This window comes from Esox lucius, chromosome 16 (assembly GCF_011004845.1).
Source record: "Esox lucius isolate fEsoLuc1 chromosome 16, fEsoLuc1.pri, whole genome shotgun sequence".
In the NCBI taxonomy this organism is placed as follows: Eukaryota; Metazoa; Chordata; class Actinopteri; order Esociformes; family Esocidae; genus Esox; species Esox lucius.
Genome location: NC_047584.1, coordinates 26,749,397 through 26,776,292, shown reverse-complemented (window position 1 = coordinate 26,776,292; position 26,896 = coordinate 26,749,397). Strand labels below are relative to the sequence as shown.

General features: G+C 40.6%; 1 protein-coding gene across 1 annotated transcript; it reads right to left on the bottom strand.

Moving 5' to 3' along the window:
• Nucleotides 1–81: 81 nt before the first annotated feature.
• LOC105027893 (nectin-4-like) lies at nt 82–20,931 on the bottom strand (the record flags this gene model as incomplete). The annotated part of the gene is made up of 8 exons (XM_034286954.1): nt 20,173–20,931; nt 11,810–12,145; nt 11,003–11,305; nt 9,602–9,722; nt 6,775–6,929; nt 1,511–1,631; nt 1,379–1,403; nt 82–108 (listed from the first exon to the last, which is right to left on the bottom strand). Coding segments are annotated over exons 1-8 (1,161 nt in total), but the record flags the coding sequence as incomplete, so codon positions are not given.
• Between the last annotated feature and the right edge of the window lie 5,965 nt (nt 20,932–26,896).

Below are 26,896 nucleotides of genomic sequence, written 5' to 3'. Positions count from 1 at the left end.
AGAATAAGTATTTGATACACTGCCGATTTTGCAGGTTTTCCTACTTACAAAGCATGTAGAAGTCTGTCATTTTGATCATAGGTACTCTTCAACTGTGAGAGATGGAATCTAAAACAAAAATCCAGAATACAATGGTTGACAAAGACACTACTCACTAATTATTACAACAAAAATCCAGAAAATCACATTGTATGATTTTTAAGTAATTTATTAACATTTTATTGCATGACAGGCTAGGCCACTCCAGGACCTTGAGATGCTTCTTATGGAGCCACTGCTTAGTTGCCCTGGCTGTGTGTTTCGGGTCGTTGTCATGCTGGAAGACCCAGCCACGACCCATCTTCAATGCTCTTACTGAGGGAAGGAGGTTGTTGGCCAAGATCTCGCGATACATGGCCCCATCCATTCTCCCCTCAATACGGTGCAGTCGTCCTGTCCCCTTTGCAGAAAAGCATCCCCGAAGAATGATGTTTCCACCTCCATGCTTCACGGTTGGGATGGTGTTCTTGGGATTGTACTCATCCTTCTTCCTCCAAACACAGCGAGTGGAGTTTAGACCAAAAAGCTCTATTATTGTCTCATCAGACCACATTACCTTCTCCCATTCCTCCTCTGGATCATCCAGATGGTCATTGGCAAACTTCAGACGGGCCTGGACATGTGCTGGCTTGAGCAGGGGGATCTTGCGTGCGCTGCAGGATTTTAATCCATGACGGCATAGTGTTACTAATGGTATTCTTTGAGACTGTGGTCCCAGCTCTCTTCAGGTCATTGACCAGGTCCTGCCATGTAGTTCTGGGCTGATCCCTCACCTTCCTCAAAATCATCGATGCCCCACGAGGTGAGATCTTGCATGGAGCCCCAGACCGAGGGAGATTGACCGTCATCTTGAACTTCTTCCATTTTCTAATAATTGCGGCAACAGTTGTTCCCTTCTCACAAAGCTGCTTGCCTATTGTCCTGTAGCCCATCCCAGCCTTGTGCAGGTCTACAATTTTATTCCTGATGTCCTTACACAGCTCTCTGGTCTTGGCCATTGTGGAGAGGTTGGAGTCTGTTTGATTGAGTGTGTGGACAGGTGTCTTCTATACAGGTAACAAGTTCAAACAGGTGCAGTTAATACAGGTAATGAGTAGAGAACAGGAGGGCTTCTTAAAGAAAAACTAACAGGTCTGTGAGAGCCGAAATTCTTATTGGTTGGTAGGTGATTAAATACTTATGTCATGCAATAAAATGCAAATTAATTATAAAAAAATCATACAATGTGATGTTCTGTATTTTTGTTTTAGATTCCACCTCTTGCAGTTGAAATGTACCAATGATAAAAAATGAGAGACCTCTTCATGCTTTGTAAGTAGGAAAACTCTCCCCACTGTACCTGTTCTGGTGCACTGGCCACTGAACTAGAAAGATACACAAATAATGATGTAAGTTTCAGCTAAATCATATAATTACAGCTAAAACAATGCAGTATGATCATACTGAGTGCATAATATTTCAATTACATTACCAAGGCAATTTCCTATATTTGTTCATGGACCATAGGAATGGCACCTGGCCCATAAGAATGGCAGCAGCAACAATCAGACATAAGATGACAAAAAGTGGATTCCAACAGTCTTGACAGATCTCTGTGTGGAGAGAAGGAATATAGTTATAGCAATTAATAGTGTTGTCCTAAAAACTATAATAACGCATGTCTAATTTAAGGCCAGAACTACCACACCCATTTGATAGCCAATAAAGTTAACCAATAGCTAGTTGATAATGTTGACCAGTAAGCCAACCACACTGTAACATAGCGTTACATTTTACCTGCATGAAAAGACTGTGCCCCGACAACTCAATGTTGAGAATATAAACCCCATGCTTGCATAGCTTATTAGATTATAGGGGTTATTTTCACAGTCGCAGATAGTTAGGACACAAGGTGCAGAGCGAGTAAAGGGAAACATCCTTTTCTTATATCGCAAAAAAATTACAAAAGGAGAGGCAACCTGCAAACTGAGTGCAAACAGAAACAATGATCCACACCGGGGGTGTACTAACTTAAATAGGGTCCCCAATAAGAGGCAACTCAGGGCAGCTACATCTACTTGGGGACAATCAAAACAGTAGCGCAAAGATGCCTAGAAGCACCTCTGCGGTCAGGCCCTTTGCTGTGCTTATCTGAAACCTAAATCTATGAAACGTCATTTGCAAAACAAAAATGTACATTTAGCGCATTAAATTAAAAGCCGATTACTGTAGATGGCTAGATAATAGCTAAACAGTAGCCTACATATAGTGAAAACAATGACCGTTAAATAGTTGTTTTGAATTTTCATAATGATTTGGTTTCAGGTAAATGTATTCACTTATTCTATTACAACAGTTTAACCTAAAAATAAACAGAAGAGGAACAGAAACGAAGCCTATTTGTTTGTATATAATTCATGGGTGGTGGGAAAAATAAGTATAGTACTTGTTTGTCAGTCAACAGAGTATGTTTGGTTGTTAGTTCAATCAAGCACATTTCTTAGGAAAAAGCAATATGTTTCGTTGCCCTCATTCTAACCTGCTCTTCCTGAGGGAGAGAGCTGCTTTTCAACACACACAGTCCAACACTTCAAGCAATTTATGATGTTTGACATGTCAGTTGCAGTTTGCCCATCGCAAAATAACCATGAACTGTTTTACATTTGGATTACTACATGTAGCTGTTGTAGCCAGTGAAGTTTCAGTTTAACCTCAACTAATTTGTTTTGTCCCTGGCTGAATTCAATACCCGGTCTGAGTCTCTAATCACTGTGGAATCGGAGCATTAATAATAACAATATTAATGAACGTTTCATTGGATGTGAATGTGCCTAGATTAGTGATGGCCATTCGAGGCTTCATTAGCATTATTTTAGCAGCAGGATATTATGCTGGCAGCACTCAGATTTTCTTTATCACAATAAAAACCATAATTGAAATGTATTAGGCAATATATTTAATCTAGTCTATGAAAAAGAACAGACAATAATAACATTAGAACGGACATTAAAGATAAAATGTACAGACTAGATGTACAGACTCTTACCTGTTATATTTCAATGATGGCTTTTATATTGAAAAATAAAATTTGAGTTAGCACTGCTAGCATAATATCCTGCTGCTAGTAGAACGGTAATGAAACCTTGAATGGCCATCACTAGCCTAGATAATGAGAACAACAGAAACAACTCTGTTTAAAAAGTATTTGATATTTAATGGTAGGTTTATTTGAACAGTGAGAGACCAAATAACAACAAAATACAGAAAAACGTAAAAAAATTATAAAAAAATTTTATTAATTGATTTGCATTTTAATGAGTGAAATAAGTATTCGACCCCTCTGCAAAACATGACTTAGTACTTGGTGGCAAACACTTGTTGGCAATCACAGAGGTCAGGCGTTTCTTGTAGTTGGCCACCAGGTTTGCACACAACTCAGGAGGGATTTTGTCACACTCCTCTATGCATATCTCCTCCAAGTCATTAAGGTTTCGAGGCTGACGTTTGGCAACTCAAACCTTCAGCTCCCTCCACAGATGTTCTCTGGGATGAAGGTCTGGAGACTGGCTAGGCCACTCCAGAACCTTAATATGCTTCTTCTTGAGCCACTCCTTTGTGGCCTTGGCTAAGTGTTTTGGGTTATTGTCACTGTTGATTACCCATCCACGACTCATTTTTAAATGCCCTGGCTGAGGGAAGGAGGTTCTCACCCAAGATTTGACGGTGCATGGCCCCGTCCTTTGTCCCTTTGATGCAGTGAAGTTGTCCTGTCCCCTTAGCAGAAAAACACCCCCAAAGCATATTGTTTCCACCTCCATGTTTTATGGTGGGGATGGTGTTCTTGGGGTCATTGGCAGCATTCCTCCTCCTCCAAACACGGTGATTTGAGTTGATGCCAAAGAGCTCGACTTCTGACAGGCCTATACATGTGCTTTCTTGAGCAGGGGAACCTTACAGGTGCTGCAAGATTTCAGTCCGTCATGGCGTAGTTTGTTATAAATGGTTTTCTTTGTGACTATGGACCCAGCTACCTTGAGATCATTGACAAGTACCTCCCGTGTAGTTCTGGGCTGATCCCTCACCGTTCATGATCATTGCAACTCCACGAGGTGAGATCTTCCATGGAGCCCCAGACCGAGGGAGATTGACAGTTCTTTAGTGTTTCTTCCATTTGCGAATAATCGTACCAACTGTTGTCACCTTCTCACCAAGCTGCTTGGCGATGGTCTTGTAGCCCATTCCAGCCTTGTGTAGGTCTACAATCTTGTCCCTGACATCCTTGGACAGCTCTTTGGTCTTGGCCATATGGAGAGTTTGGAATCTGATTGATTGTTTCTGTGGACAGGTGTCTTTTATACAGGAAACAAACTGAAATTAGGAGCACTCCCTTAAAGTGCGTGCCCCTAATCTCAGCTCGTTACCAGTATAAAAGACACCTGGGAGCCAGAAATCTTTCTGATTGAGAGGGGATCAAATATTTATTTCACTCATTAAAATGCAAATCAATTCATAACATTTTTGAAATGCGTTTTTCTGGAATTCTTTGTTGTTATTTTGTCTCGCACTGTTCAAATAAACCTACCATTAAAATTATAGACTGATCATTTCTTTGTCAGTGGGCAAATGTACAAAATCAGCAGGGTATCAAATACTTTTTTCCCCTCACTGTACCTAGCTTCACAAAGCAGAATAAAAACAGTAAGCTACTTATACTCTTTCTGCCACCCCAATCACCCTCATTAATTTGGCATAGTAAAATAGTTTTTTTTTTTTGATGGACAATTTCAAAGGGTGCGCAGAAAACCACCAGTGACTGACTGATGGACTACCCCTTGTTAAATAGCATAGTGGTTAGAGAAGCTGACTTGTGAACTATAAGTCCCGAGTTTGTCTCCTCGCAGGCAAAGCGATGTATGCATTCTGAAGTATTCCGTATAGACGAAAACTTTGCTGGCTAAAACCGTTAGTATCTACATTATAGTAAGCCTGAAATAAAACATTTTATGGTTTTATTGCGCAAAGGCATCGCTAGGATCACAATACATTCGGGGCTTAGCCCCCCCCACTGGACAGAAAGTACAGGGTTCTGAATGAACAAGCGGAAAATTTTGATGTACTTGCTAGCGGCCTACACGTTTACAATGTCATAATGCACGATGGGAATTATAGATGGAGAGATCAGGGGCTATTTATTTCTTTTTTGGTCAATTTGAGATCCGGGGCTATTCATAAAAGATCCGGGGCTATAGCTCCGGACACCCAGGCCTAACGGCTTAATGTGGTGGATTTTCGAAGTACGCATCTGTGCATGCGTTTTGGGACAGGATAGACACAAACACATTTGCTGGCTTAACATTAAGTAGTTACGTTATAGTAAGCCGTAACTGAAACTATACAGTTATATTGCGACTGTTTCTGGCATGGAAAAGTTAATCTTCAGTCTCGCTAGCAACTGCTCAATTCTTATTATTATTCCTAGGAAGTTAGTAGATACTAGAAAGCGTATTACCGTCTAATAAGCTGTTAAAATGGCCAGTGCAAAAGCAATATAGTTCATAGACGCTATGGTGGAGATAAACTGACTAACATTTCTTAGGAAGATAAACACAATCCTCAGTGGAGTCTAGCGACTGCTGAAACGTGTAATGCCATGGCGTAGTGGTTAAAGACAGTGCTTCTCATGTGGAAGACCTGAGCTTGAATCTATTGAGCGCACAACATTTATTTCTGGTAGATTCCAAGATTCTCATCTTTTCACATGATGAAAAAATTAGTTATCGTCACCTTTATTGATAGTTATTGTATAAATGTGATTCACGAATGAAAGAAAAAAAATATGTTCTTATGCCATGAAATGAAATAGCTTTGCCAGACTCGCTAGCAATTGCTAAATTCTTATGACTATTCCTGTAAGTTACTAGATACCGGTAAAGCTTATTACTGGCTAATACGCTGTTAAAATGGCCAGTGGCAAATGCCATACATAGACGCTATTTGTGGTGGAGGTAAACCTAGTGAGAAACATTAGTCAGTTTAACTCTATCAATGTCATTCACGAATGTCCAATTAACTATTAAAACGGCCAGTGGCAAAAGAGGATTTGTTCAGGATAGAGACAAGAGGCTATACTGACACCCAGCAAGCGTACAGCTCTGTGGTGTAGTGGTTAACGACAGCCTTTCACGTGGGTGACCCGGGTTCAAATCTCGAGATGGCAACATTTTCTATTGCAGGCCGGCTGAACTAGGCTTGCCTGGTTTCTTGTTTAGCAGTTGGTAAGAAAAACCTTTTGGAAGCAAAATCAACAAACTTTTTAGGTGCTTGGAGCCATGAATGAATGTCCATCACAATTTTTAGCTACCGGTAGAACGTGTCTTCCTGTTACTACTCAAACCATTGTCCCATGTCTTACGATAATTATGCTTCCATATCACCATACTTCAATTCACTGTGCATGAAAAGAAATAGTTTGTTGCAAAGTCCATCTCAGTGTCTTGACTTAAATTCCTATGAAAACCTGTAGTTTGAATTCATAAGCATTGACCAAATGATCAAGGAACTGAAACATTTTATATCTTTAAAAAATAAAGTAAAATATATTCCACATTTTGGGAAATTGCAATTTAGCTCATTAACCATTCTAAAAAGCAATTTTTTCTCATCTTTATCATGGGTGACTATTAGAGAAGTGAGCATGTAGAAATTGAAGTATAAGCAGCAAGGTGAATTATATTTGCATGTAAGGATGGTTCTCACCAGAGGTTGTATGTACATAAATGGAGCCAGTTGTACTTCCATGCAGGTTTGAGGCCTCACAGACATAGAGACCATTCAGATCAGAGCTGAGACTGAGGAGATGCAGTGTGTCTCCATCTATTCTGACAGAAGACCCAGGCCATGGCTGGACATCTCTGGGGAGAAAGAGGATGAAAGGGACTTCATTCATATACAGTTGAAGTTTACATACACTTAGGTTGAAGTCAAATCGAAATGTTCAACCAATCCACACATGTCAAACTAAACTAAAGTTCTGGCAACTCGTTTAGGACATCTACTTTGTGCAGTAGAAGTCATTTTTAAAACAATTATTTACAGAGAGATTATTTAACTTATAATTAACTATATCACAATTCCAGTGGGTCAGAAGTTAAATGTGCAGTTAAACAGCCTAGAAAATTCCTGAAAATTGTCATGGTTTAGAAGCTTCTGATTGGCTAATTGACATCATTTGAATGAACTGGAGATGTACCTGTGGATGTATTTTTGATGTCAAGCCTATTTGCTTGACATCAAAGGAAACTCAGCAGTATATCAGCCAAGACCTTTGAAAATAGATTGTAGACCTCCAGAAGTCTGGTTCACCCTCGGGAGCAATTTCCAAACGCCTGAAGATACCTCGTTCATCTGTACAATCAATCGTATGCAGGTATAAACACCATGAGACCACGCAGCCGTTTTAACGCCCAGGAAGCAGACGCATTCTGTTTCCTAGAGATGAACGTACATTGGTGTGAAAAGTGCAAATCAATCCCAGAACAACAGCAAAGGACCTTGTGAAGATGCAAGAGGAAACTGGTACAAAAGTATCTATATCCACAGTAAAACAAGTCCTATATTGACATAACCTGAAAGGCTACTCAGTAAGGAAGAAGCCACTGCTCCAAAACTGCCATAAAAGGCCAGACTATGGTTTGCACATAGGGACAAAGATCGTACATTTTGGGGAAATGTCCTCTGGACTGATGAAACAAAAAATGTAATGCATGGCCATAATGACCATCGGTATGTTTGGAGGAAAAAGAGGGAGGCTTGCAAGCCAAAGATCTCCATCCCAACCGTGGGGCACGGGGGTGGCAGCATTATGTTGTGGGGGTACTATGCTGCAAGAGGGACTGGGGCACTTCACAAAATAGGTGGCATCATGAAGAAGGACACATGCATATATCAAAACAACATCTCAAGACATCGGTCAGGAAATGAAGGCTTGGTTAAAAATGGGACTTTCCAATGAATAATGACCCCAAGCAAACTTCCAAAGTTGTGGCAAAATGGCTTAAGGACAACAAAGTCAAGGTACTGGAGTCACAAAGCCTTGACCTCAATCTTATAGAAAATGTGAGGGTATAACTAAAAGGGTGCGCGAGCAAGGAGGCCTACAAACCTGATTCAGTAACACCAGTTCTGCCAGGAGAACTTATTGTGGGAAGCTTGTTCAAGGCTACCTGAAACATTTTACCCAAGTTAAGAAATGTAAAGCCATTACTACCAAATACTAATTGAGTGTATGAAAACATCTGATCCACTGGGAATGTGATGAAAAAAATAAAAGCTGAAATCAATCAATCATTCTCTCTACTATTGTTCTGACGTTTCACATTCTTAAAATATGGGGTGATCATAAATTACCCAAGAGAGGGAATTGTTACTAGGATTAAATGTCAGGAATAGTAAAAAAAACTTGTTTAATGTATTTGGCTAAGGTAAATGTAAAACTACTGACTTCAACTCAATGTGAGTTTACTTGTTTTTATGAACCTGTAAGATAGACCATCATTGTAAATCCCAGCCCGTCCTCACAAACAGAAGGCTATGTATAGTCTGAGGATAAATTATAATGTGTTTGTTTTAAAATTATGAATGAAATGATCTGATGATCAAAAAGTGAAACCTGCTAAGCAGATACAGTGACTCTCAACATATTCATGTGAAATAAGTGTTCACATTCTATAATAAATGTTTGGCAGGAAATAGATCAATGAGTCTCTACCAGCACTTTCCATATTCCTATAACAGGAAGAATACAGGCTATTGTTACAGTATGCACAGTGTCTCTTAGCTCAGATGTAGAACATTGTAACAGAGTTTCAATATGCCTCTTGGTGGGCTGCCTGACCTCTTCCCTTTTCGTCTGGATATTCCGTTTTTGTGGTCGGCCTGTTCTAGCAGATTCAAAGCGGTTCCTCAGCAGGTACTCAATGCATTGGAAATGTTCTTATATCCTACCCCTGATTGGTGGTTTTGAAGAACCTCATTCTGAACTGGCTTTTAAATGAAAGTTAAATTCTAATATTGTCCTACAATATTAATAATTGCCACCACATTATCCCTACTCGAAAAGTACAGTGAATCTAGAAGGACATTGATTGCAATAATCTATGAGAATTAGAGAACTAGGCTATAGTCTGACTCTCAAAGTACGCCACATTTCAGCTCCCAGCCTGTGCCTCTGTGTTAGTGTGAAGCACTTGATCTAAACCACACTATGCAAGCTGGACCTTACAGCAGCATTTTGTATATTTGGGGGTTGAGGGGGGCTCATTTGGACTTACAGGCTTGTGTGGCTAAAAATGAAAACTAACCCCCACCTCTACTCTGTTTACATGTAGGTGTGAGATTAAAAACAGAATAAAAATACAAAGAATCGGCCAAAGAATACAATGGATGTTATAGTGCGTCGTGTCACTAACATTTTCTATTTAACCACGTTTTTTCTGGTTTACACAGAAGCGTGTACCTGCTTCAGGTGTAGTTGGACCATTTTATATTTAACCTGGTTTGAAATGGTTTACATTGAAGCGCGTACCTCCTCCAGGTGTAGTTTGGCCTTGGGTTGCCATCAGCAACACACAGGAAGTATGTGGCCTTGGAGGATGCTTTAATATTTACTGTTTGAGGTGGATCTGAGAGAGAGAAGACAGAGAGAACTACTGAGGTTGCATGAAGTAAATCGTTTAACACTTACACACCCATACCAAGACAAATGACACATAATAAAATTACAATCAACTAAGAGCAGGCAGTGCTGTAATTTTATGTTTTACCCTGTTTTTTTGTACGATTTTATGATATAATTGGTGAGGCCCTGCTTCATTGCATCAATCCCCAACAGATACGTTACCATCTTTGTAAAGACCTGTGTCCTCAAAACCACAGTAGAGACATGTGTCCTCTAAACCACAGTAGAGACGTGTCCTCAAAACCACAGTAAAGATACATGTCCTTTAACCACAGTAAAGACATGTGTCCTCTAAACCACAGTAAAGATACATGTCCTCTAAACCACAGTAAAGACGTGTCCTCTAAACCACAGTAGAGACACGTGTCCTCTAAACCACAGTAGAGACACGTGTCCTCTAAACCACAGTAGAGACACGTGTCCTCTAAACCACAGTAGAGACACGTGTCCTCTAAACCACAGTAGAGACACGTGTCCTCTAAACCACAGTAGAGACACGTGTCCTCTAAACCACAGTAGAGACACGTGTCCTCTAAACCACAGTAGAGACACGTGTCCTCTAAACCACAGTAAAGACACGTGTCCTCTAAACAACTGTAGAGACACGTGTCCTCTAAACCACAGTAGAGACACGTGTCCTCTAAACCACAGTAGAGACATGTGTCCTCTAAACCACAGTAGAGACATGTGTCCTCTAAACCACAGCCGGTGTCATTCTGGTTCACTTCACCAGGAGGTCTAGACTGTAATCCTAAACCAAAGCAAACACATTGCCCGGACTCCTACCTTGATTTACCTCACATAAGTACTATCTAAATGACCCAAAAACCCAGCCTGCTTTGGCTACCTGCACCACCAACCACAGGACTCCTGGGCCAATCCTTTATCAGGATTGGGCCTCAGAATGACTCAGGTTAGGCAGCGACCAGACCGCTGTGTCCTTCAGCACCACGAGATGTAACAAATCACCACATGATGCAGCGCACAAACAACAGAGTCAGTTAATGAATTGTTATCAACTGAATTGTTTACTTGGTAGCAGTGGGAAGCAGCACAATGAAAAAACCTTGGTGAGGTCATAACACTGTCATAGACCTGTGCTCTAGCAAAACATCACAGCAGGTGTTACAGGCCAGAACAGAGGGTAGCGGAGTAGCATTGGGTAGAACAGAACCGGCTCTGACAGAGACAGAATGGTTAGAGTGGCTACTAGTCCCACAGCCTGGGAAGGCAGGAGTCTATACTTACAGTGGATATCTATGGTGTAGGAGAGGGTTCTTTCTTCTTCCAGGGCAGACTGGTTGACCACACACTGAACCTGTTTCTGATTGGCTGTTCTGGTTGGGAGCCCAATAAGCTGGCTGAGTACTGTACTGGTGCCGTTGGCGTGCTGGGTGGAGTTTGTCACCCACCTCAATGATTTGTTTAAAGCACCAGTGTCCCAAAAGACTTCTGCCTTTGGCTTGGCAGCTGCAGCAATGCAGGTTACCAAGACGACTTCATTGTCCCCAACAGGAGAGACGTGACCGGTCACTGACATCACTGGAGGAACTGGGACAAGAAATAAAACAAGTAGACAACAGAAGACATTATGCCACTATGTGGATCAATACATAATCTAACAAATACATAATCATAAAAACTATTATTAAATATAAATTGGTGATAAACCTTGATGTACAGTCTAGGTAGTACTAGCAAGCTGTAATATGTAAACAGTCTCTAAATTAAAAGTTAAAACTTCCTACCATGTTTTAACATTCATTTAAAAACCAAACTTTTAGGGACGGTTTTGGGAAAAAGTCTAGGACTTTTTTTTTAGGCTGGGCTTAATCTGTGTCCGTGAAACCGGCCCGTGGAGTTCAGAGCCGAACAAGGAAAAATGACTGCCTCAATAATTATGGAAGGCACTGTACTGTATATGCTTCCAGGTCATTTGATAAATAATAGGCAAAATATTGCAACCTGAATGAGTAGATGAATTCTCTGCTCTTGATTAATTTGAGTACTGAAGTACTGCACATCTTCAGATGTAGACTTGATTAAATTCATTACCAATCACAGTCAGAGACATCTCTGTTTGGATTGGTCCACTGGAAACACTGAAGATGCATGTGTAGGTGCCTTCATCCAACAGCGTGACATTTCTTATTCGAATCGATCCAAGATAATCTGATGTGTTCCCAATAAACAGAACTCTTCCTTTCAATCCATTCACGTCTTTAGTAATCCCATTGGGTTGAATGAGAAAGAAATTATGTTTGTTGGGATTTCCCCTGGTCTCTTTCTGCCATGTTATCTGATCAAATTCCCCAGCCTCAGACAATCTGCAGAAAAGGTCAGTATCTTCGCCCAGGATCACAGTCCTCTTTCCTCCAATCACCTTCAGAGCTGGAGAGAAAAAACTATTGAAAGATGGCAGTAAAATGGCTGTAATGAACAGCATTGATAATTAGTCGCAATGCAATGGAGCTAATAGGAGGGGCATATTAATGTCCATATTCAATATGTTTGAATGGGGTCAGCCTGTCTCTAAAAATACAATTTGTCATGAACTCCACAGATTTTTTAAATTGCATTCAGGGATTTTTGACCATTGAATATAGATTTCTTGGTACCCATTTGGTGCTGTCCAGGTCAAAACGGGTACCATGAAATGTTGTAGTACATCATGTATGTGCTAATATGAGTCTGAAAACAATTTGTAGGCCCTATTCAAACTTTGAATATCATGGGTGAGTGAGGTATGATAGTGAGTATAGTTCTTGACCATGCACATGTAAACAATATATTAAACATTTAGACAAAAAGATAAGGGTGCACTAAACTAGAAAGACAAAAACATTGTAGAAATGGATGAGAAACATGAGACTAAAGCTCACTTAAAGGGATATAATGGAAGTACACTCCTCATAATTTAAGACATAAATCACACATCGGGTCTCGATGAACGAAATATATTAAAGATCAAAATCTTTACTGTACATTGCATAATTCATAACAATGGTCAATGGAAACCAAAATCACCCACCAATTTAGGGCTGAACTCGAAAATCAACTAAAATCACAAACTGTTCCAACTTCCGTGAATATTCGTGGGTATGGCCCCCACGTACCTGTATGTACTCCCGACAATGTCTGGGCATGCTCTGGATGAGATGGCAGATGGTGTCATGGGGGATCTCCTCCCAGACCTGGATCAGGGCATCAGTGAGCTCCTAGACAGCCTGTGGCGCTACTTGGTGGCATCAGATATACCGATACATAACATACCAGAGGTTGTCAATAGGATTCACATCTGGGGAAGGTGATGGCCAGTCAATGGCATCAATGCCTTCGTCATCCAAGAATTGCCTACACACTCTGGCCACATGAGGTCGGGCATTGTCCTACACCTGGAGGAACCCTCTGCATCAGCATAAGGTCTGATTTCATCCCAGTACCTAACAGCAGTCAGGGTACCATTGGCTAGCATGTGGAGATCTGTGCGACTCTCCAAGGATATGCCTCCCCAAACCATCACTGACCCACCACCAAACTGGTCATGCTGGATGATGTTGCAGGCAGCATTATGTTCACTACGGCATCTCCAGACTCATTCACCTCTGTTGTTGCAACTATATGGGTTGAGGTTCTAATGGTGATGTGTAGACCAAAACGAGGTGTTTCCCTTTCAGCGCCACTCGGTTGTGGACAGCGACTGGGCTGATTAATTGCAATCAGGCTGTTATCATAGGGATGGGACACACCTGGGGGGGCGGTTTCTTTTTCTTGAACGGCGTAGGTTTGTGCTTTTTTCTTTCACTGGCAGTTTTGATTGTTTTGTTGTTCATTACATCTTCCACTCATTCAGTTTTAGCTTGTATAATAATAGGGAATAAAAAGGACAAATTCAACAAAAAGTAACATGATCTCCTGTTTGTACACCACAAAGTTGGTGCCAAAACCCGGGATTTCTTGGCAGGAAGACAAGAATGTTACTCTGAAGAATGTGGAGATAAACAGGAGCAAACATGTCCACTGACCAGCTTATAAGAGCGAAAAGGATACGCGAAGCGGTAAGGACTGCAACAACAAGACTGCAGAACCGAATTGATAAGGTGCTCAAGAAAACCCTGATGTGGATTCATTGGATGAATGTATGGAACAATTGAAGAAGTGAACAGCATGCTGCGTTATGCAGACAAAAACTTGGGTCAAACGGTGTATTAGGCAAGGCTGTCAGCCGGAGGTCTGTAAAACATAAGACAAAAGACACTTAACCATCCATATTCACACAATCTGATATCACAGTGTTGGTGTTGTTCCTACAACATCATAATGTTGCTCCAGGATCATCCTTGCACCTGACCTGTAGTTAGTTACCCAAATCCAAAGAGAGAATATTCCCCTGCTCCCCACCTTTTGACCTAACCCTAACCTCAAAGACACCTGTGCCTAAACCTAACCGTAGTGGTACCTGTGCCTAAACCGTTTTAACAGCTAATTGGCCATTCTTGAATGATATACAGTTAAACTGACTAACGTTTCTCACTAAGTTTACCTCCACCACAAATAGCATCTATGAACTGTATCGTGTTTGCCACTGGCTGTTTTAACAGCGTATTAGACAGTATTAGGCTTTAACTTGCTGGAATAGTAAAAATAATAATAAAAATTTAGCAATTGCTTGCAAGACAGCAGATTAACTTTTCAATTTCAGAAACAGTCGCAATATAACCGTATACAGTTTTACAGCTTACTATAACATAACTACTGTATGTTGTAGCCAGCAAATGTGTTTGTCTATCCTGACCCAAAACGCATGCATGGATGAAACAGGTCACAATGTTTCATTGTTTAATTTCAGGCTTACAATAATGTAGACACAGAAGTTTTTAGCCAGCGATATTTGTGTATATGGAACAATTCATAATGCGTACTTTGCTTTGCTTGTGAGGAGATACGAACGCGGGACGTACAGCTTACATGTCCGCTTCTCTAACCACTAAGCTATTTAACAAGAGTCAGTCAGTCAGTGACATTCGCTCTTCTTGGCCGGCTAAGTTTACGCGGTCCGGCAAATATATATACAATCAAACACTAAAGCTTTGCATGAGCTTTCTTATTGGCGGTAAGTCTCCTTAATGTAGATATTATACTCATGGCATTTAGCTCATCCTCATCCCTCTCCATTGGCTTGATCTAATGATTATAGCAAGCTTTCCTCAAACAGGGTGATTGCACCTGACTCATGTTGCTGTCTGTATCTTCCTCTTCTTGCTCCTCCAGCTCATCCTCATCTCTATGTAGCTACTAGTTGGCTTGTCTTGTATGTATGGCATGGGAAAGACTATGTGGAAGTACTTCCACTTTGCCTGACCGCTGGCTGCAGAACCACTTCTATTTATTTTAGTTTCCCCACACACTTTGCGGAACCAGTCTCTTAAGTTCTTCCACTTCTTCGCATCTGCCTCTGTATGTTAACAGAAAAACATTCTAAAAAAAGGTTAGTTATTGTTTTATCATTTCAGGTTTCTTGCCCCGGGTGATTCATTCACTACAGTAGCGTACTGCTACCGTGTTGGGATAGCAACATGTTTTGTAAGTGGCCTCCATTGTAGCCGAGGTTTCAAAGGCTATCTGGGACACGTTGGTGAATGTCTACACGCCACCCCCCATCAAGGCAGACTGGAAGGAGACTGCAGAGGGATTTAAGAAACAATGGAACTTCCCTCACTGTATAGGAGCAATGGATGGAAAGCATGGGGTCATCCAAGCCCCACCATCTTCTGGGTCTCAGTATCTCAACTATAAAGGAAGCTTCTCCATTGTGCTCCTTGCAGTTGTCGATGCCGATTACAAATTCAGGGGCTTATGGACGGAACAGTGATGGTGGAACCCTGGCAAACTCTGCATTTGGGGAGGCATTAAAAGAAGAGCAAATGCAATTGCCAGACGATGTAATACTCCCCCAAGCACCCCAACTTGGACCCCTACCATTCGCCTGTGTTGGGGAAGCAGCATTTCCTCTCCGCAGGTACCTCATGCATCCCTACCCTGGAAGTGAGTTCACACCCCAGAAGCGGATATTCAACCGCCACCCTTCCAGGGCACAACGGATTCTGGACAATGCCTTTGGAATTCCTGGCTACACAGTGAGCGGATATACCAGTGTGTACTAGGAGTGAGCCCTGACACAGCTGAGACTAAAGGCTGCACCCATCCTCCACAACCTTTTCCGCCCTGATGTCCTGCAAGCAATGGCCTCACCCTCACGTGATACAGAGGACAACAGTGAACCAACAACAGCTGTACAGATGGAGCCTCTACAGTGTATGGGCACAAACATGTCAGAGACACCTTCAGCACACACTTCCCTTCTCCATCGGGAAGAAGTGACCTGGCAGTATGACTTGAGCTATTGAAAAAAAAAAAAATAATAATAATACTTTTGACTGTCCCTATCTGCTTGTTTCCTGTTGCTTATGTTCCTGTTCTTGACCTCCTTGTGATTTATTTCATGTCTTGTTTTGTTGGAACTGTTGTGCACTTGAAATACGTGTTTTTAATGTTAATCTTATCTAATTAGAATAAAACATTTATTAAACGAGTTCAAACTTTTATAACCTGTCTGTCCGCATTTACCATCCACAATATCTCCACGGATCGTGGAGTGAAAAGACGAGAATCGTGTAGCCAGCGAAGTTTTTGTTTATCCTAAACAGATCCTAATATCCACCAGAAATGTTGTATTTTAGCCTACCTGTAACAGTTACAGAAGCTAGCAAAGTTTTTGTCTATCCTGAACAGATCCTAAGGCATAGTGCTTTGACTGTATATATAAATCCAAGCACACTATATTTTCCATCCCCCAACAGTAATGTACAAGGTATTGATTTAGCGGGAAAAGCTTTTCAGTGCTGCAGGGATGGTAATGCACACCCTTTATAATGACAAAATAAAGTGCATTGTTACTCACCCTCCCCTGATCAAGAATATACCATTTGTACAGTCATGGCATTGCTACTGTTGGGGCTATTGAAATGAAGAGGTGACATATTGAAATAAACAAAGGGTGTGCAATGTTCCCGACCATCCCCTGATCAAGATGATATACTTTTCATAGTTATTGTGAAGATGGCTGCATTTGTATACCGTTTGAACGCTCCCACAGCTACCACCAGCCCAGATATTTTCGGTTTTGGGTCTAATGCACAGCGGTTGGTTCTCCACTGTGCATCCAATATTGGATAACATGAATACTTCGTTAAAGAGCTATTGAGATTTGAAGAGCCGAATGTCCAATCTAAAACCAACTTTGCCGCAGTAAAGCATGGTGCACTGCACGTTACATCCAGCAAAACTATATTTTCTACCCACTCTGTAACACCCAACGCAATACTCTATACTGTACATGGAATTCATATTGCCTTATTAGTTTATAGCTAGTGGCTTTCATTCAGAGTCTGGTAGGTGATTCATGAACAGTTTTTGATAATGGTTAAGAGTGCATCACAAATAAATTATCAAGTGGAAAGAAAACCCTCACTCAACCCAGTATCCCAACTACATTTAGAGCCACACTACCAATAAACTCTAGTGGTGCATAAGAAATAAATGCAATAGCGAATGTTATGGATGAAACACTCAACACGTGAATCCCCATATAAAAAATAATAAAAATGAATGTCACTATAGACTGAAATATTCAACATGTCATAATCCCCATAAAATGAAGTTAGAATTGGTAGATGTGTTGAATAGTGTAGACACTTAGTACAGCAGTGATGATGAGTCATCATTGATGGCATTAGAAGGCACATCACTAGATACATTTCCACCAACGAAGCCGCCAACAAAGTGGTCCAAGTACGGCAAACAGTACAACCAAGACTGTACATCAAGTGGTCCATGATGACAGTAAAGCTCCGTGCAGATACTGCAGAGCAGAAGCTTTTATTACAGTTTATAAAAAAAAAAAACAAGCGTAACATGGCCTGCTCATTCATTCATATACACATTACACACGCACACGCACACGCACACGGTACTAATGTATTTTACTCTCCCCCTTAGTGATCCTGTCCTCTCGTTTTCCATCTCTCTTATTCTGCTGGCAGGTGATCAGAGATGAGTGGATGGTGCCTGCCCTCCATATACGTGCTGTTGACATTTGATCATTTTTTTTGATCAACTTCTTGAAGTTGTAGAGGCTGTTGAATATTAGCGAGGGGGTGTGAACTGTTCTAAATGCATTAGTAAATTAGAGTAGGGAGATACCCAGGAGTGACACAACAGAACTATCACTAACAGGATATCACTAAAGATGTCTATCTATAGTGACCATTGGATTCCTGGTCACTTCCCTGACCAAAACCCCTCTTGCCTGCTTACTAAGTTTGTTTCATATGCACTGTGAAGTGTGGGACCTTTAAGATACATATTTTTGCCTTTCTAATCAACTCAATTTGAGTTCTAGTGACCTCATCTCAAGGATGGTCTTATGACACAGGATGCATCTGAACTGAATATGGAATGTCATGGTGAAGGGTCTGAATACATATGTACATGAGCTGCATTTAATTTGAAATAAGTTGGCACAACTTGACACGGCAAAACAAATATGAAAACAATTCCAATTAAATCTAATATGAAAAATAGTGGAGTGGTGAATGGGTCGGAATACCTTCCAAATGCATTGTAGCTACTTTTCTTATTTTTGGGGGGGGCCGAGCCCTCTGACTGAAACCACGCACATGAGAACCTGTCGAACGAAGGAAAATGGGTCTCAGAAATGATAAGCAGTAAGCAGGCTGAGTACTGTACTGGTGCCGTTGGCGTGCTGGGTGGAGTTTGTCACCCACCTCATTGATTTGTTTAAGAGGCCCATCGGAGTTGTAACTGATGACTTGTCCGTAGGGGAACCCAGGGATCAAATGAACACCTTTTGTTTGAGTGTCAGTAACTCAGTGGATGTTTGTGCTAGGTCTCTCAAACTTTGATACATACTACTCATCTGTCTTCTACAAATATAACTCACTTGGACATCTACTACACAATCACAGATTATGTGAGTTAGTGTCAAATACGAAGAGTTCCGTTGTTACAACCTACTCCACAACTGGGGTGAGTTGTAACACTAGCTGGGGGGGATGTAACAGTGACAAGTAATTTTCAAAAATGAGATCCACACTATACAATTTATACAAGTTATTGTCCACTGCCAACTGGTATGCAAACTTCCTGACCGAAAATCAAGTGATCAGTAAACGTTATCTCCATGAAGGATGTTGGGGCAATAAGTAAGACAAACCATAACAATTGTTGCTGTAAAGCTGTAATAGAATTCTTCATAATGGTGGATAATAATTGTAAAGTGGAATATTTTCCTTAAACATGAGCGCACCATTTTTTTTAAAATTATGCCCATCTCATTGGGTTAACCCAATTATGCCTCTTCAAGGGTTTACCCATAGAACAGATCAGCTGCTTCAGTCAAATTCTCTGTCAAGAGCTCTTCCTGTGCCTCACTGAAGACTTTCTGACTACTATGGTAGCCTTCATGGGGCTTCTCAATTGAACCCTCATCTCTTAGCTTCTGTGTGTCTTTACAATATCTGTACAATGTGATGTGATCGATGGAATGGGTCTTGCAGACTGTTCTCACAGATTTTTCCTGCCTGACTTCAACTGCAGGCTTTTTCAGAATGTCTGCAGGGACACCCCCGTCTGTCTTACATTTTCACTGCCTAGGAACGCTAGAAATAAAAGTACAAAAAACATCATAAGGGGATGGTTGAAAACTGTTACAACCATCCCCACAACAACCGGCCATTACATTTCTAATTATTTAAGGTATGTAGGTCTTAAGTTAGTATGAATGCAGAGCATCAAATTTAAATAGAGAAACGGCTACTTTAGGTGATATAAGTTGCAACGTTGTATCTACAAAAGTCTGAATGCTAGGTAAAAAAAAAAACATCTTTATAAGAAAAACATATATTCTTGATCAAAGTTGGTGTTTCAAAAATGTATCTTCTATAAATTATTATTGTATTCAGATTGGCCTTTTTTAAGGGAGGCAGTCTACATATTTGCTACAAATTCAACATGTATAATCCAGTTTTTATGCAAAAGTTGGCATTCATCAATGGTTTACGCACACCATTAGTTTAGGCACATGGGGTCCCAGGAGACCTACTGTCCTGCAAGTTCTCTTCGACCCCATTTGTAACCAACCTGATTAAACTTTTCTTCCAGGTAATTATTAGAATCAGGGGTGCTAAATTAGAGTTGGGGATAACCAGTAGCGTCGTTAGGCATTTGCGTCCGGTTCTCAAATTGAGTAGTCTTCTGGCGAGAACCTACCGGACTGTAGATCTCCAGAACAGGGTTGTACCCCCTCCACACAAACGCACAACACATTCAAAACCTACCGTTAGTGAGAAATCCCGAATAAACGACGAGTAGAACAAAACGGGGGCATGATGAACCAACAATTCCGTTCATTCCGTCTTGTTTATGTTTAAAAAGGTATGTTAGGCGTTTCCTCCAGTTTCCTCGGACATAGGCTTGACATCCGCCTGCATTCGCTGGGATCCGTGTACATGAGTACAAATCATTGTAGCGTCAAAAACGAAACAAGCAGACACAACAAACGCTTGACCGTGTGTCTATGGAGTGGCCAATCGTTATTAACTAAACAGGCAAACTAATATTTGTTTTGATTTACTTGCTCGTTATCCGTTTTCGGTAAGGGAAACATTGACAGATTTCCCCAAGTGTCGTTGGTCCGTGTACGATGATCTGTGTATGGTAATTTGTAACCGATTCGTTCATTACTTATCCCACAGAAAACAGAGTGACAGAGAACCAACAGAGTACTTCGTTTTCCGCGGACCCTATTCTGCACTACCCCGTCTTTCCCCACCTACATTTACACATTTTCAATATGAAGCAGAGAGAATGTTGTGGGTCCGTGGAACTTTCGGTCATTGGATTATGGATTATGTCTTAAAATAGGATAACAGATCAACAGAAAACGGTTCGTTTTGATATTTGACTTCCAATATTTGATTTCCGATTTCAAACGAATATTGACCAAGCCAATATTGACCAAGCCGGGTATTTTTTGGTGGAAACGCGTTTTGCCTGGCTGCGGCTTACAATCTCAGTTAACAGTCTTCTATAATTGTTTAATTTTTGTTCTATCTAGTGCTTCCCTCTTGGTGAGGAGTCTTCATGTGTACCCCTTGCTACGAGTTAAATTATCTATTGTTGGGACTTCTAGTGTCCTGCGCCTGCTTCCTGTCACATACGATTCAGTGGCAAAGGCACACCTTCCAAAATGTCACGTCTCTTATTAACTGTTGCCAACTTAAACATTCCTAACAAATCTGGTCAGAATAGAAAGCCACTAATGACTTTCCACAGGGCGACACACAATATGTGAAAGTTTAAAGATGAAATGTAATTACCAACGTATTGATTATATCATATTTAGGTGTTGAAACATTATAGATGTGATTGTGTACATTACATTTTCTGATGATGAGGAAGTGTGAAAGAGTCCTATTTATTCTTCTCCCTGGCAGGTTTCACATCAAACAAAGCAATACAAAATACGATAAAGAAAATCTGCAAACACTGTTCCAATGTCTCATAGGCTTAGATTAGGCAGTGAGTAAGTTGCTATTTCTTTCCAATATTAAATGAGGTATTTCAAGAATCAACGCAAGACTGAGTGAAAGCTCCAAACTACAAGTTTACCTCTATCAGAGAAGAGTATTTAAGTCCTACATTCATGTACGTTCATCTACCTTTATTTGTCCTGTCTTATTAGGGATACTTCACCTTGGGTGGATTGAATCAAAGTTGTTTTTTTGCACACCAAAATCCTACAGTTTCACGACACTGTGTGGAATGGCAAGACCTTAAAAACAGTAATTTCTTTCTAATTTCGCCACGCCTCCATGTAATACCGATCATACTACAAGTACATTTTAAATATATTTTGGGCTGTCCTTGATAGAGCCATTGGATGTCTTTCAACACTTTTCTGCATTGGCTTGTAATTATTACAGCAAGGCACAGAACACCACATGGGCATGATCAAAGTTGGTGTTTTAAAAATCTATCTTCTATAAATTATTATTGTATTCAGATTGGCCTTTTTTAAGGGAGGCAGTCTACATGTTTGCTACAAATTCTGGAAGTTGTGGTATAATATGAACAGATCAATACAGAGGAAATAGATTCTACCCCAAAATTCGAACTTGCTTGTTCTTGATTGCATTTTGGGGATGTTGTTTTTATGACACAAATGTATCGTTTGTAAAATTTGTACATCAAGTAATTGTGCTAAATGGATATCATGACTTTGACCACCACTTCCCTTCGCTAGAGACAGAGGAGCATGAGTTCCCAATCACAATATGGCAATGTGCTTATATTGTCATTCTCTTCTAACACCTCCTTACTTGCAAGGCATGATTGATTATCTTTGTGTCGACTGGCATTGAAAAAGCAACATTTCAGAAAAATAACCAGATTTGTCTGTGTGTAAATGCAACCAACTTAAGCTGACGTCTCATGGCAGTTACTGGTGTTGTTAGACAAGCAAATCCTAGACCATAAAGAAGCACATCCCATCCCACAGCGTGTCATGCTGATCAGATGATGAAAATGTCACACCTTGTTGGCTAGTCTAAAGAGGCACTCTGGGAAAAAAAGGGTCACTATGTAGATTCCTGTCTCAAATGTTTCTGAATCTTAAATTATAACGCAAATTGTCGCCTCCTCTCTTTCATTTACCAAACAAGGCTGGGATAGCATTAGGATCTGCACTGTGAATGTCTAAAGCAAGTATGAGGAGACAGACTGGCAAGAACATTTTTGTGGGGAATATCTCAGGCATTAGAAACAATTAAAAAGAAAAGAGAGAAATATTTAAAACAATAACTTAAAAGATTCCCTGCAGACGTTTGGTCATTTATGCTAGTAGTACAATACAAAAATCTTAAAACAAGATTTTAAAACAAAAAAAGCCCATACAAGCCAAGACTTCAAACAAACAAATACAGCTCCAACATAGAGTTGGCCAGAAATTCAAGCAAAACAAACAGAATGGGTCCTTAAACACAACATGGAATACAAGTAAAAGTTACAACATGGTAAAATATATGGGGGGCGGGGGGGGGGGGGTATACAACTGATAATGTGATTGAAAAAGGGGGAAATGTATGATGAAACCAATGTCCTGGTGAAATTCAACACTACTGTTGTTTGCTCCTTGGGGTTTAAGGCCGGGTGTTTCTGTAAAAGCACTTTGTGACGACTGCTGTTGTAAAAGGGGCTTTATAAATACATTTGATTGATTGATTGAGTGAGGATGAAGGAATTAGTAGATCAGATGTGAAGAAAACTAGAGTAGTATGAGGGCCTGTCCAACACACAATTATCTCAGGATGGTCTCCTGAGATAATTGTGGCGCAAACAGGATCTGAACTTCTGACTTTAATGAAGAAGCTGTAACATTGTAACGCAGTGACACCACAAAGCCACTTGGGGGCCCCTAAGTCACATTATTAAGCAAGCTGGGTAACCAGAAGGAGCGGACATGTCAGGGGAATTAGCATCACAAACAGTATACAATATGAGTTCAGGGAAAAGAAAAGTTGGCTAATCCAATGATTATTTTGGAACACCCAGTTATATATATTTTTATCCAAGTACTCCTGTAGTACATCATATTGAATAGATTCAATAAAGCCACTGAATAGTGTTATTAACCTTCCCTATTCTACCTGGTAGATCATTTCTATATTTACTGATGAGCCAAAACATTGTGACCACCAGCCTAATATGGTGGCCAATATGGTGGCCAATAAGTTGTTGAGGCATGGACTCTACAAGACCCCTGAAGGTGTCCTGTGGTATCTGGCACCAAGACATTTGCAGCAGATCCTTCAAGAGGTGGAGCAGCCATTGTTCAAACTTTTTGGTCCAGCTCATCCCGCAGATGTTCAGTTGGATTGAAATCTGGGGAATTTGGAGGCCAGGGGCAACACCTTGAACTCTTCATCAAGAAAACAGGAGTCACGGACCAGATGACCTTCCACTGCTCCAAGGTCCAGTTCGCTCCTGTGCCCAATGGAAGTGCTTTCGATGATGGTCACAGGGGACATCATGGGCACTCTGACCAGTCTGTGGCTACACAGGCCCATATACAGCAGGGTGTGATGCATTGCCTGTTGTGACTCATTCCTCCTGTGACCATCATTAACATTTTCTGTGACCACAATAGACTTTCTGTCGCTTCAGACCAGACAGGATAGCCTTTGTTGCCATCGCACATCGATAAGGCTTTTATCAGCCTTTGCTCCGGGTTTGTGTGTGTGTGTGTGTGTGTGTGTGTAAAGGTTTTCCTATTGTGGAGGAGAACATTTTAGCAAATAATTAACAGGCCTCTGTTTATGTAACTGGGTCACAATCTGTGAAAGAGATGTTGGGTTCAGCTGGGTAATGGCTTTATATCTGTGGTTTTAAGAAGGAAATTATGCAGCTGTATCTTTGTTCAGAGAATAATTGACAAAGGACATTTAGTGTCCTGGGAAAGATGGTGGCCCCCTGGAAACGAGGGTCGGCTCCCCAGGATCCCATTAAACCAAGGGTAGGACTTCTAGTGTGCAAGTGACCTATAGCATTGATTGGGATGTTTGCATCCCATATATGTGCTGAATTAAGAAATGTTCACTTTGGGTGTTTTCCTCTTAATTTGGTGATAATTTCCACATCGATATGTTGGTTGGAACCAGAAATCGCAGCCAGCATAGTAAAACATCAATTCAACTTTGTTGTAGAAATTTACTAGGTTCATCTGTTTCTGTGTATTGTCTTGAATAAAGGGATATTCAAGGTTGTTTGCTGGGATTATGATGATGTAGAACATTTATTTATTATTATCCTTATTTATTCATTATCTTATTAGAAGGGTTTTGTACTCTGCATGCTTGATCAATTACATATACTGAAAGAGTTGTCTCTCTCTCTGTCTCCAACTTATAAGGCCAGTGTCTTGTGTTCAGGGGCAGTGATGAATGGAAAGTCGGCTGAGCAGGGCCTTGGCTCCTTTTAGTAGTAAGAGAAACAGGCCTCTGCCTGTGCCATAAAACCGCCATAAGAAACTGTTCTCTAGGAGGAAGCTCTTGAACAGCAGGGGGTTAATATTACTTACATCCTACAGGTGAACTGAGCTCTATTCCTTATTGTGAAGAGCATAGTTAACAAGTCCCCATATAGTTACTGTCCAGATTGATATATCTCAGTCTTTGACCGCGTTGTCTGGTCAACCGACATTCTATGATTGTCTGTGCCTCTTAGAGCTATCGGAGTGCAACCTTGTATCTTTAGACTACCTCATAGTGGCTACTATTACTTGTATGGACATTCTGCAAATGCAAAATTCCGTCATCTGTACCATTGGAAGAGAATATAAGCTTGAAACTTGAAATGCATAAACAGAACAATCTGTCATGACATTATTTCGCTAGTCGCTGTACTCATTCTCTCTCAATGTGACGGTTGTTACCGTGGTGCCACATAAATAAACTTGAAATAATAAACTGTTAATAAACTGTTGCCACAATGAACACCTGGCAGAGTGGAGAAGTGCTGAGGGGGTAGTGCAAATTGAAGTGCAAATTGAGATAAGGGATAAGAGAACCAACAGACCTGTTATTATGCAAATAATCGATTACACCCAGCTCTTATCCATATAATGGGAAGTTGCTGGGCTGAGCCTCAGAGTTGTATTGTTTTGGAACTGAAATACATTTCTCTGCTTGCAGGTGTATTAAACTATATTGTGTGTTATATATATATATATATACACAATATTTTGTGTCTGTCTTGCATGCCTGTAATAGTTCTCTCGCTGTGAATTTCCACCACACCTTGTGGGGTCATTTTGCTAGACATCATAAGTAGGAGTCCCAACAAATGTTTTAATATGTACAATATTTGTGTGTGCACGTGAGAAGAAATGCTTGGTGTTGTTTAATACCACTCAAATGTGACATCTCATTATATTTCAACAGTAACTGTTCAGATCCTAGGTCCTCTGTGTGATTATCAACTTGAAACAAACAACTTGGCAGTTACTAGCAAAAGGGGGGGAAATAGACTGTTGGATTATGGGAACCGTTAGCAATGTCAACACAAGGTACTGCCATTGGCTCAAGGGCGTCTATGCTTCATGGACTTACCGCAACTGTAAAGTTTTATATACACAGAGTTTTATATACACTATACACAGAGATATATGTTTATTTTTCTGTATGTCAAAGTTTCTTCATCACTTGACACACAACCAGGATCAGCATCACACCAATGCTCCATGACTGACATGGTAAAAAATAAAGATACAGTGGATATAAAAAGTCTACATACCCCTGCCAGGTTTTTGCGATATAAAAGGATGAGACAAAGATAAATCATGTCAGAATGTTTTCCACTTTTAATGTGACCTATAATGTGGACAATTCAATTGATATCTTTGTGGGGGGAAAATTAATTTTTTTGCCAGTCTGTAAACTCCAGGGGGCAGGTGAGCCCTCATCCCCAGTACATATTTAAAAAACACAGAACATTTTCAAAAAACTATTAAAGCGACATGAAAAGTTGTCTTGATTCCTAGTATTCTGTTTAACTGACCTATGTATTTGTGTATTGAAATGAAAGAAATGTGACAATTCTGTAAGAGTTCATAGAAATATGATTCTGTAAATGTGTACAATCCTGTAAGTTTTCTTAGGTTAATAATTGTTTGTTATGTGTGGACCCCAGTTAGAGTAGCTGATGTGTCTGCATCAACTAAGGGATATCCCAATAAAATCCTATATCCTAGCTGTTGCCAGTCTGTAAACTCCAGGCCATATGCCCTATGCAGTTGCTCAGAGTGCCCTGGGTTGAGGATGATTTCGATAGTGTGGTTGTGGGGGTTGAGGATGATGTCGATGGAGTGGCTGTGGGGGTTGAGGATGATTTCGATAGTGTGGTTGTGGGGGTTGAGGATGACTACGATAGATTGGTTGTGGGGGTTGAGGATGACTTTGATAGTGTGGCCTTGGGGGTTGAGGATGATGTCGATGGAGTGGCTGT